At 40.1% G+C, this 13112-nt stretch overlaps 1 protein-coding gene across 1 annotated transcript; it reads right to left on the bottom strand.

Moving 5' to 3' along the window:
- Nucleotides 1-2239: 2239 nt before the first annotated feature.
- Nucleotides 2240-12895, bottom strand: atp5f1b (ATP synthase F1 subunit beta). The gene is made up of 10 exons (XM_048534361.2): nt 12751-12895; nt 10068-10250; nt 9720-9894; nt 8205-8326; nt 7264-7448; nt 4081-4239; nt 3869-3991; nt 3544-3756; nt 2604-2805; nt 2240-2480 (listed from the first exon to the last, which is right to left on the bottom strand). Exons 1-10 carry the CDS (start codon nt 12854-12856, stop codon nt 2383-2385), a joined length of 1566 nt encoding a protein of 521 aa, XP_048390318.1. The 5' UTR covers nt 12857-12895; the 3' UTR covers nt 2240-2382.
- Nucleotides 12896-13112: the final 217 nt, after the last annotated feature.

Below are 13112 nucleotides of genomic sequence, written 5' to 3' on the forward strand. Positions count from 1 at the left end.
CTACCAGAACTGCGGTTCTGTCCAGCAGCTAAAGTAAAAGATGGAAAATAAAACATGCCCACAACAATTTTGTGAACTGAAGTGTTCCCTACCCAAGATACTTTTGTCAATAGTGGAATAGTACCAAAATGAAAACACCAGTTATTTGCTGGCAAGTCTACATGGGTTTGGCAGCATCTGTGGAGAGAAATCAGACTTAATGTTTTGGGTTCAGGTGACCTTTCTTCACAACAGTCCTGAAGTATATTAGGCTAAAAGTTTGAGGTGGATAGAAATGGTCTCCAATCATGGTCACACATTTGTAATAGGCACAAATATAGTTTACAGTTCTAGGAGGATCTCTGCCACAAGGTGGGACTAGGAAGTTGTTGCTTTTTGCCAAGAGAGTAATTTCTAAATTAAGAATCTGTATTGCCATAACACCTATCCATATTCAAGCAGATGCATGATTCAGCTAAGTGCTGTGGAAAAAAAAATTGTGCAATGAGCTAATAGTGTGGCTTATCATTCTACCTGGATTAAAAACTTATCTACAAAACTTCTGAATCCCATATTAAGTATCACTTCCAATTGGGTGTAGTCTTATTTCATCCAAAAATACATATCAGCATAGTCAAATGCTTGATACTTGAATAATTAGTACTATCTGGCCCAATGAAGGTCATAAAGAGTAGTGGTAAAGCACCTGGTCTGAGGAGATTGAAACTGTGAAAGAATAAAGTCTGTACATTCTTAAAACTTAAGTATCATCCTTCAGCATCCTGAAATGAGGAAGGGTATTAGTTATTATAGACTGGTCACAGGTCTCTTGGAAGGAATAATTGTTTATTCAGCATCACTAGCAATACCATTGAATTAAATGTATTATCACATGACATTTGCCATGAGCCACAAGTAGTTGTCTCCCACATTGTTTCATAACAGCATGTCAAACATGTTGCCTGCCCAAAGAAGTCGTCAAAGGGGTCCAAATAAACATTTAGGACATGCAGGCCTAATTCCATCCAACTATATGCCACTTTGCCATCACACCTGTGATTTTTCCTGGTATTGGGAGTCATTTCCAGGATTGGTTTGAAGATGCCAACATTTACCAGAATGTTGGCATTTGGTACATTTGAGGCTGTAAGAATATGTTCTGATATGAGCAAGCAGGTTAAAACTGGTATCAGTATATCTTTGTCAATGTAGTGGTTTATTTGATTCATCGACTTCTGTGATGATCTGACACACCCAAGTGACTAGGACTCACAATACAATGGGTTTTTGGGTTAATGCTACATTAGTGTCCCTGCCCCTGCACCAGTAGTGTCTCAACATGTTCTGTTGAAGTGGTTTTAAAATCTTAAAAACTTGTTGGATTCACAAATCAAGGTTAAAACACAGCTCAAGCAAGTCAGGGTGGCTCAGTAGTTAGTGCAGTTTCCTTCCAGCATTAGGGACCAAAGTTTGAATCCAGCCTTGGGTGACTGGAGTTTGCATCTTCTTGCCACACATGCATGTGTTTCCTTCCAGTCTAAAGATGCAGTCTAAGTCAATTCTAAAATCTTAGTCAAAAGTAAAGTTGTGTGCAGAGGAGTATATTTAAAAAAATCACTAACATTTAGTTAATTATTCACGATCACTGCTTCTGAAGACTTCAATACATTTATTCCAAAGGGTTTGCATTTCTGTGCAAGTTTGCAGTTCACTCAATGCCACAAGAGGCATCACTGTTTAAGATATTCCAATTCAAAACCAGTCAACTATATTTTAAATGCTTCAAGTATGGACATATTCCACCTCTAGTGGAAGATAGATAATTTAAATAGTTACCCTTAAACTGGAAGTTGCTTTATCTGTAATTCACAGCCAGTTCTGTTCACTCATTACATGTTTGCCAATTTTTAAATCTCCACATTTAAAACTTCACCCTTTGACATCTGTTCAATTTACATTTGACCTTAATTGTTATACTGCTTCAGTGCCTGCAGTAGCCTAGGCCTCAAGCTCCCCAGTTCTTTACTGAACTTGAGGTGCTTTAAAAACCTGGTTGATTTATTGGATTTTAAGCCTCAAATCATTAATATGAGCTTTAATGTCATCAACAACAGACCCTACGTGGTTCAGGCCACAACCCATAAATTTTTAATACAGGCTTGCAAACATTAATGGAATTAGCATCTGTCACTGTCAAGTTTCTTGCATGTGGTGCAGTTACAAACTTAAGATTACATATTGGCCACTTCATCAAGACAGATTTGGTATTGTGGTCAGACAACTTTTATTCTCATCTTTTGATGTAGAAACATTAAATAACATTGTAATCTTTGTCAAGATGTCAATACATCTAAAAGATAATGCATACAAGCTACAATACAACCAGCCATTTCTGTTCAAATGTTAAGAGTGCTCTTCAGCCAACTTCTGGGCCTTGGCAACCGCTTCTTCAATAGGACCAACCATGTAGAAGGACTGCTCAGGCAAGTGGTCATATTCACCTGTTTTAAAAGAGCCAATAAGTGAGGAAAGCAGAATTTCTATTTTGTATTTTGCAGAGTCTTCAACTACAACAACCTGAAAGCACTAAGTATAGATTAGCAGGAAAGCTACAAATAACTTACCTTGAAGGATCATTTGAAAACCTTTGATTGTCTCCTTGAGAGGCACCAACTTTCCAAGATGACCAGTGAACACTTCAGCAACTTGGAAAGGCTGGGATAGGAATCGCTGGATCTTACGAGCACGAGCCACTGTCAGCCGGTCTTCTTCTGATAGTTCATCCATACCCAGAATGGCAATGATATCCTGCAAAGACTTATAATCCTAATGGGGGTGGTAGAAACGAAGAAAGAATTATTCCACTGTGTCCCAATGCTTTTACCTAGATGTTTAAACTAGATGTTAAAGACAGGTTTTTGTTTTCTCTAAATGATAGAAAAAAAACTAAAGAATGGAAGATGCCCATTACTCATGTTAAGTTTAAAATGTAGTGTTCAACCAGTCAATAAATAATTGAGATGAAAGCTAACAACAACTTCCCAGGTTGCTAATGAATCAATACTTTATAGAATATTTACTAGATAGAAACTTGAGGAAAAGGGAAGATTTCAGGTCAGATGTTAGCTATACAGTTGAAGTTTTTTTTTCAACTGCAAAATGGAAATAAGGTCAAGGAAAGCCATATCTCAGCTATTCTGTACACCATTTGTTCAAAAGCCCCACAGAGGCATACGTTTGTATCCATTACAAAACCCTCAAGCCATATTGAAATAAATACCCTGACTCATTACAAAAAAAACTTAACCCACTGATTTGGTTCTGCCTTCAAAGGACATCCACCTTTGGATAATGCCACTTTAAAACCCTTCGTCATAACTAGATTTTTGTACATGTTTAGAATTCTAAAAAATTCTAAACAATTAAAACTGACTACACACATTTGAGATTCACCTTTCAAGTAGGAGATCTTAGTTATTTTGCTATAGCTATTAATCAAAACATGTCATACCAGTGAAGCTTTAATCTTGATTCTTAAAAAGGAAAAAACAAAATCATACAAACCTGTAGGATCTTCTGTACACCACGGGCAACTTCATAGTGCTCCTGCCCTACAATGTTGGGGTCCATTATACGGGAAGTAGAATCTAGTGGATCTACTGCTGGATATATACCCAATTCAGCAATTGCACGTGACAATACAGTTGTAGCATCCAAATGGGCAAAGGTTGTTGCAGGTGCAGGGTCAGTTAAATCATCAGCTGGCACATAAATAGCCTGAAACAAAAGAAGTGCCTTAGTACAAAGCATAAGCAGTACAAAAATTTACACACATTCAGGAGAATTGCTTTTACTATAACTGGGCCACTTTAGTTGATGGCCACCTTACTTGCACAGATGTAATTGATCCTTTTTTGGTGGTGGTGATTCGCTCTTGCATTGTACCCATGTCAGTGGCCAGAGTTGGTTGATAACCGACTGCAGAAGGAATACGCCCAAGCAAAGCAGATACCTAAAATGGAGAAATTGAAAAGCCACCTAGAATGTTACAAGTTTCAAAAGTTGGTACTGCACTGAAGAAGCATGCCTCAAAACATTTACCTCTGAACCAGCCTGTGTGAACCTAAAAATGTTGTCAATGAAAAGCAGCACATCTTGGCCTTCTTGATCACGGAAATATTCAGCAACAGTTAATCCAGTCAATGCCACTCTAGCACGGGCACCAGGTGGCTCATTCATCTGACCATATACCAATGCTACCTGTGGAAAGATTGAAATCAAGTCAGGACAGAATTACTTTACATCTACAGCAACGCATCTAAGAATCAACTACAAGATATAGACAGACATTTAAGATAAGCTAATTAAATAGGTCAATGCTTTTGCCACAATATTAAATCCTATTCCTTTCTACTACTCAGCTCACCTTCAAACTATTCAACTCAGTTAACTGTAAAAGCTCAGGTCTGGCAGTATGTGCTGCAATAAATAAGAGTTAATGTTTCAGGTCCAGTGACTCTTTAGAGCAGAGGTTCTGAGCAGGATCACTTGAAGTGTTAAGACTTCTCTCAAAATGCTGCCAGGCCTGCTGAGCTTTTCCAGCAGTTTGGTACAGTGGTGATGTTGGTTGGCTCACTGAGCTGGTTTGTTGTTCCACACATGTTTTGTTAGTGCTTGGTAACATCCTCAGTGCAGCCACTGATGAAGCACTGGTGTGCTTTCCCACCTGACTTTTAAAGTGTGGGGTCCACTGCAATGGATTGCCTCACTTCAGGGTTTCCTCTGTAGTGGAATGCATATGGGGTTGAGTTCAACATATTTGTTAATAGCCTGCTTCAGAGTGCCATACTTCCAGGAATTCTCATGCTCATCTCTGCCTAGCCTGTCCCAGGATCTTGGTGTTGTCCCAAAGTCATGGGGATCCTTGTCTGTGTGGACTGAGATGAGTACTGGTGGTGTCATTTTGTAGCCAGTTGGTGTTCACATACTCTTGTTAGTTTCCTTCCTGTTTGTCCAATGTAGTGTTTCCTCAGTCTCTGCAGGGGACTTTGTAGATGATATTGGTCCTGTCCATGGTGGGGTGTCTTCAGTTCAAGTGAGCAATTGTTGTAGGTTTGATGTGGGTTTGTATGCCACTGATGCCCAGTGGTTATAGAAATCTTGGTGAGTTCTGACATGTTCCTGTTTTTTTTGGGGGGGGGGGGCGCAGCAGGGAGAGGAGAGCAGCGTGGGGTGTGCAAGATCTCTGAAATTCTTGTAGGCATCTCCTGACCCAGTTCTTTGGATATCCATTATCCTTGAACACTTGGAAGAAGTATTCTTCCTCCTCTTGGCATCATTCCATGTTGCTGCTGTGTTGTTGCCCTTTTAAAAGGGTGTTTGCACACAGCTTAGTTTGTGCCAGGAAGGTTACTATTGGAATTCAATACCTGGTCTATGTGGCTTTTCAGTGTACTTTCATTTGCAGTTCCCCATTTGTATTGCACTCTACCATGTTGTCCAGGAATGGGAGTGGTTTGTTCTTCACTTCTGGTGAATTTTATTATTAAATTTAATATTAAAAACATACAAGCAAATCAACAGGTGATCCCATGGGTGTCCGATCTTTTGACTCTTAGCAGAAGCAGTGATGCAAAGACGGGAAAGGACTGCTCTTCTGCAAATCCAACCTAAAGTATTGATATGCTACATAGACGACATCTTTGTCATTGCTGAATGGACCAAATGAGAAACACAAACGCAACCCCCCCCCCCCCACAGTTGGAATAAAACTGAGAGAAGAACAAAACTCCCATTCCTGGACAGGATGGTAGAGCACAAAACCAAATGGAATTGAAAATGAAAGTATACTGAAAAGCCACAGACCAGGTACTGAACTTCAACAGCAAGCATCCCAGCGCACAAACAAAGCTGCATGCAAACACTATTTAAAGACGGCAACATGGAACTACACAGAGGAGGAAGAATACCTCTAAGTGTTCAAGGATAACAACACCCAAAGAACTGGGTCAGATGCCACCTGCAGGAACAGCATCAGAAAGATCCTACACCCAGAAACTCTCACTACCCTACATCAGTAACAGCAGAAAAATCACAAGAATTCAAAGACTTCTGGACATCAGAGTGGTACACAAACCCACATCAACCCTATGGCAAAAATCACTCAAAACAAAGACCCACTCCCCACCATGGACAGGACCAATGTCATCTATAAGATCTCCTGCAGAGGCTGCAAGAAACATTACAGACAAACAGGAAGGAAGCTAACAAGAGTACACAAACACCAACTGGCTACAAAAAGGCATGATCAAACTTGCTCATCTCAATCCACATGGCCAAGGAGAACCCCAGCTTTGAATGGGACAACACCAAAGATCCTGGGACAGACTAGGCAGAGACAAGCACAAGAATTCCTGGGAAGCATGGCACTTCAACATGTTGAACTCGACCCTATATACATTCCACTACAGAGGAAGCCTTGAAGTGAGGCAACCCATCACAACAGATCCCAGAGTTTAAAAGCCAGGTGGGAAACATACTGACACTTGAAGCTGCACTGAGGACATTACCAAGCACAGCAACAAAGTGTCTGCAGGACAAACCAGCTTAGCAAGCCAATCAACCTCAACATCCACAACCTGAGCTACAAATCTACTCCAAAACCTTAAATTTGGCACTGTTTTGATATTACAGCATCCATTGTTCAGTTTTTATTCCACACAAGTCAGTTCCACATTTGGTACAGTGCATATCCTAAAAGTTTTGATTTATGAACAATCCATTCAAGCCATTGTCAGTCACAGATTTATGAAAGAAGCTGACCTAGTTCAACTGCCCCCACAAATTCTTACCCTTGCGACAATTAAACATAAGGCAATGCATTCCAGATCACAACAACTTGAAGAGTTTTCATTCTGTCAATCATCTTCAATCTCTCCCTCTAGTTCCCTGTCATTTTACAAGAGAATTTCTCCTCATCCACTGCATTGTCTCATGCATCTTCAGATACAATATGCAGAACTGGGTGTAACAACTGATTGACACTGAACTAGTCTAAAAAGATTTTAACTTCATTGCTTTTGTATCCCATACCCTCAAAGCTCAGGATCCTCCATACTTTATTACCTGCTCAAATTGTTTATCTTCAATAATTGCAGAATCAACCATTAACATCAGAATAAGCTATGACTGGAAACCTGAACTCCATGGCAAGCTTAGTGGTTATATACCTTTGTGTACACTTTCAAATGTAAACAGAAAAAACAAGTAATATTTAACACTTACCTTAGAGGTTGCATCTTTCAGGTTGATGACACCAGATTCAATCATTTCATGGTACAAATCATTACCTTCACGAGTACGCTCACCTACTCCAGCAAATACAGAGTAGCCACCATGGGCCTTGGCAACATTGTTGATAAGTTCCATGATAAGTACAGTCTTACCAACACCAGCACCACCAAAGAGACCTAAACAGATTAACAGTAATCTTTAGCTCATTTGGTCAGTGGTTTTTCCTCAGCAGACTGAAGGAGATTGAGAAGTATAAAATGAGGGACTAAGGGTAAACATGAAGAACCTTTTCTTTGGTTAATGAATCAATGAGTGGGAGCACAAATTTAAAGGGGCAGAAGGTTTGAGGATGAGGGTTTTTATTTCACCCAGATGTTGGGAATCTGGAACTCCACTTGTAATAATATGTTAGAGGCAGAAACACTTAACATTTCAGTATATTGATATACACTGGGATGGCAATAGCCTTGTGTCCCTTGCCAAGTTCAAGATTAGATTGTTGTTTGGGCAGACAAACAGGCCACAGGACCTTTTCTTGTAGACCTGACTATGACAAGTCGTAGTAAAATCAGCCTTGGTCAGAGTTGCTCATTTTTAAATTGCAAATGAAATAACTGAAATCTGGTTAACAATTCACAAGTGTACCCTTTAGATTAATACCCTTTAGCTGCACTTGCCACTATGATAAGTTGCAAAAGTTCAAGTAAACCATAGCTTCAATTCAGCCAGGGCAAGACATTTATAATAATCTTTCATCCAGACAGTAATCTTACACCATGCACTTGCCTCTGATGCAGATTTAATATACTCAAGTCTTCATGCTGCACTCTAAAATTGTACTGAAGGCCAAGGATGAAAATGTTTCTTAAGTGTACTAATACATACACAAGCATTTAATATAGGCCAGCTCAAGTTTATTTTCAGTTACTTACCAATTTTGCCACCCTTGGCATAAGGGGCCAGTAGATCTACAACTTTGATGCCAGTCACCAAGATCTCTTGCTCAACACTCATTTCCACAAATTCAGGAGCTTCAGCATGAATTGCAGCATACCTGGTGCAAGTGAAACCCACAAACATATGCAAATATACATCTCAAATAGGATCACCAGATGACAGTTTCATCTGAAGTATTCTGCACTTGCCTGACCAATTCAATTTTTATTAAATTGCAAGTTTCTTGGACAGACCACTTGTCACCCCAATCTATATTTCAGTTCAGAGTATGGCTATTGGTGAGGACTTACTAGAAATTAGACAAAAACAATACATTCAAACTGATGAGTTCTTTACAGGTTGGAGGTTCAAGTTGCTCATCATCATGTTGCAATTGTACAAATTGCAATCACCATAAAGACTGCACTCCAACCAGTTAGGTAGATTCATTTTCTCCCATGTAGTCTTCCCACACATTTGCTCAGCACTGTCAAAACATTCAAAGTCATCCAAAAATTTGAAACCACTTGTTCAGACAAAAAGGTGAACAGTCCCTGAGAAAGCCCAGCACAGAGTGAATTAATTCCCAATGCACTGAAATCAACAGAATTAAACAGTACAATGCACACTAGAAACTAAACTCATGATCCAAGGCAATTTAGTTATGAAGAACAAAAACATGTCATCTTGAGCTACATCTCTTATACCAGGTTCTCTTGCAATTTTCTCCACATCATCCAACTATAATTGCTGGTGATAGAACAGTTGCGTGTATCAACCACATTGTACTTCTGATAATGCGTCAGTTTTCAGTAGTCTGAAAGACTGGAAACAAGGTGTATAGTGACAAACTGATACTTCCAGAACTCAAGTGTTAACTTGACACTGAATGCAAAGCTCTTGTACTCTATTCTCAGAGTTATAACCAAAATTCTCAATGAAAGATCAGATTCAGTGAAATATTAACCTAATTAATAAAACCAACACACTGGGAGAAACACTGATTCAATTTGAAACTGCATGCTATGATCAGATGTTAAATCAGGTTGGGTAGATAGGATTAAGACAATTCCACTGCTACTTGCAATCATTCAAAGACAGAAAGTAAACTGTCCATATTAGTTCAGTTATAGAACAAACAGTGAATATTCTGATTTATTATTCAGAGAATACTTTTCTCCACCAGGTGCTTGGGTTGCCTCCAACAAACCAAAGATGTCAAAGCTAGGTGGACTGGCCATGCTGAATTGCCTGGTGTCCAGAAGTGCCCTAGCCAACGGAAAAAGCAAGGGTACAGTAGAGAGATGGGTGTAGTAGGGATGCTCTTCGAGGGTCCATGTGGACTTGGGCTGAATCACCTGTTTCCACACTATGGGCATTCTATGCTGTGAAAAGGTATTGGGAAAACAATACCCAAATGTTTGGTCCTCTATCTAAAAAGTTCACATTGAAGCTGCAACATAGACCTGCCTGAAGCAAAAACTTTATATTACAAATAGAATTACACTTACTGTTTGGTGGTGATTGGTCCCCTCTCATCAATGGGTGCACCAATGACATTCATGATTCTGCCAAGAGTTTCTGGCCCAACTGGAATCCTGATAGGAGCACCTGTGTCCAGTACTTCCTGCCCACGTACCAACCCTTCAGTACCATCCATAGCAATTGTACGTACAGTGTTTTCACCTATACAGGTGAAGGTTTCAGTTAGTCTTGTAAGTAGAAAAGTTTACACTTCTAATACTTAGCATTTCTCAGATTGTTATTTGTCTACAGACATTTCAGTAGAACGAAAGTCTTAGTGTCTCTTCATTGATTTTTCAACTGTACTTTTACATGTTAATTCAAACTGCTCTTACCAAGATGCTGGGCAACTTCCAACACAAGCCTACTCTCACGGCCTGTCACATCTAGAGCATTCAGGATTGGAGGAAGCCCTTCATCAAACTGGACATCCACAACAGCACCAATGACTGCAACAATTCGACCTTTCGCTGCAGCTCCCTTGGCAGAGGGATTTGCTTGAGCAACATAGTTCCGTCCTACGTGAGAAATTAATATTCATGTTAAAGTTGAAATACTTCCACCATCTATTCCAGCCATAATGGGTAGCAACATTATAGAAGTAAACTATCATGGGATATGAAAAGGTTAATCCTAACTTCTTGATTTCTGAATCAAGAAATCTGAACACAAGTTTAATAGCATTTTATGCAGAAATTAATATTCATTACAAAAAGTTGGAGATTGCATATACCATCATGAAAGATTCCCTCCACCTTGCCCTATTAAATCTGCCTTAATCACAAATTCAGGCAACTCCCATATGATCAATGGGGCCTAGGTCCACTGTACTAGATGTAGTACCTTCCACAGCACTATGTAATACAGTAAAATTTCAGAAGACCAGAATTATTTTTGTCCTACAAGATTCAACCACTAGGAATTAGGACAAGATTCACTGAAATGTTAACAAAGATTTAGCTCCACTCAACAACCTGGAAGTCCAAAACTGCAGGGCAGTCAATAGTCAAAAAACCACACAAAATCTATGTTGAATTGTTAATCATCAATTTATAATGTGCTTTAATATCTTGATTTCTAATTCCAATTAATTCATTAACAGATGAACTAGTCAGTGTCTTGTTTTTCCCCTCACTGCATTCTTTCTCCATGGTTTGATCAAGCCTACATGAAATTGATTGAAATATTGCCGAATGGAATTCCAGATTCAATGAAAGTCAAGTAATCACTGGGCTGCTCAGATGACTGGTAGTTTAAACTGAGGCACACCCAGAAGTTCGGAGCTTCATGGTAACTTCAGCCAAAACAGAAAGTGAACACAATGGTCTTAGCACATTACTAGCCAACCCTCCTAGGTGGTCCAACCCAATCTCAATCCACATTTCAGTTAGCAATCTAGTAAACTTCTTTGAATTGCCTCCAATACGTTTACATCTTCATTAAATAAGACCATATCTTCAGTGTTCAAGATATGTTCTCCACTAACATTTCATGAACATCTTATTGACATTCAGTTCATCTTGTAAAAAGGATAAGACCCTGTTATGTAGGAACATCCTGTAATCAATATTGTGACTGGGCAGCTGAACATGCAAGTCTCTTTGCATCTCAATTCTGCAGACATTCGATTAAAGTGATTTTTTATTTTTCCTACCAGCGAACTTCATATTTCCCCACATTATACCCAGCCATTTTTTTGTCCACTAACTCAATCCATATAACCATCTACAACTATGTAGTCATGACAGCTTCCTGTCTATCCTGGTGTCATCTGCAAGTTTAGCAACCATGCCTTTGATTTGGCTGAGGCAAGCATAGATTTAAAAGTTGTAAAGAAGATCCTAGCACAGACTTTAGAACTACTTTAATAAGGTTTTTATTCCATGGTACATACAGAAGTTAAGGGATGACTGGTCTCTTTTCAGGACTAAAAAGAGTAATGAAGTTAGTTTCCCACCACTGGTTACTGGTATTAAAAAATTACCCCTTTCACCAAATTGGAATTCTAACAAGGTAAACACAGACAGCTTCTAGGTGTTAGACTTTTAAAAATGACTTTATATCAGATGGAAGCTACATTCATTCTATTCTGCATTTAAGTTATCAAATTAATGGCACTGTCACTTAATTGCTTACCCAGCACCTAACAGCAGCCTAACTCACTGCTGTTGTCCTGATGATATTGGTTAGAATTAATACATGGCTTCCAGCCAAAGTTAGCCAGACTGCCTCTTACCTTTGCCACACAGCATCACTAAGATTTTCATAGATTTTAAGAATTTTTTTTATATACACACCACACCAACTTAAGATAGCTATGGAAATACTGTACACCCAGTACTCAAATCACTAGGTTCCATTTTAGCTTACAATCTTCACAGCCCCAATATAAAAAGTCGACATATACAGTGCAACATGGCACTGATATTGACCAACAATGGTACTTTATTTTTCAAACATTCAATCTGCCACTCGTAGCAGGGGCAAGGTAATGGACAACACTGCAAATATTTAACCTGCAGTCTGCAAAACCTTGCCCTAAGGCGGTTCAGGGCTGCCATCAACTTTCAAGGTGAAAAAGAGGTGAAGCTGAAGGGCATCCACGTTGGAAAAGAAATGCAAGCGGACAGGACCTAGTCAATAGACTATAAAACCAACCCACGACTACGTACAAGTTAGGTGCCTGCCCACCCGCCAAAACTTCAAATTGGGGGGGGGGGAGGAAGTGCAAGGAAGGGCACAGGAGAAAGCAGCAATTCCAGGCCGTTAGGCCCCAGGCTTCAGCCCACAGGACGAAAGAAAGAAAAATCAAAAACAACATCGGCTGCCACTGCCATCACCGACCTCGACTCACATACCAAGTTCGTATGGCAGGTTCGCAGAGTGAGGAAACACGGGTGCAGGTCGGGGCGGAGAAACTGTGCATTGAGGAAAGCTCCAGGCCTCTAACCGTATGTTCAGTAACTCGGCGCCAGCGACAAACGGGAGAGGCAGAGCACCGAAATCCAGGATACCTACGTGAATAAAGCGCACCGGGTACACCCGCTACCGGTGATATGGGGCTGACCACGGGCCGGAGCGCCTGCACCACGCCCAGGCTGCACCGTCCAACAGCTCCCAACATGGCGAACAGCGAACTGGACAAGGACGAGCCCCTGGCAGCAGATTTATATAGCGACCATAGGGGCACCAATGCGCATGTCCGTGAGCGACGCGACAGTATAGTGGGACATGTAGTCCATTTAACGTAAATCTCTACAGAAACTGACTCGATCCGAACTACAGCAGCCATAATACCACACGGCTACGGGTTGCATGCCGGTCAATTTGTTCTTGAGACTTTAGAAACGCATTTTCTGCCGTTCGAGCTGCACAAGCAG

The sequence above is a fragment of the Stegostoma tigrinum genome, chromosome 7 (assembly GCF_030684315.1).
Source record: "Stegostoma tigrinum isolate sSteTig4 chromosome 7, sSteTig4.hap1, whole genome shotgun sequence".
In the NCBI taxonomy this organism is placed as follows: Eukaryota; Metazoa; Chordata; class Chondrichthyes; order Orectolobiformes; family Stegostomatidae; genus Stegostoma; species Stegostoma tigrinum.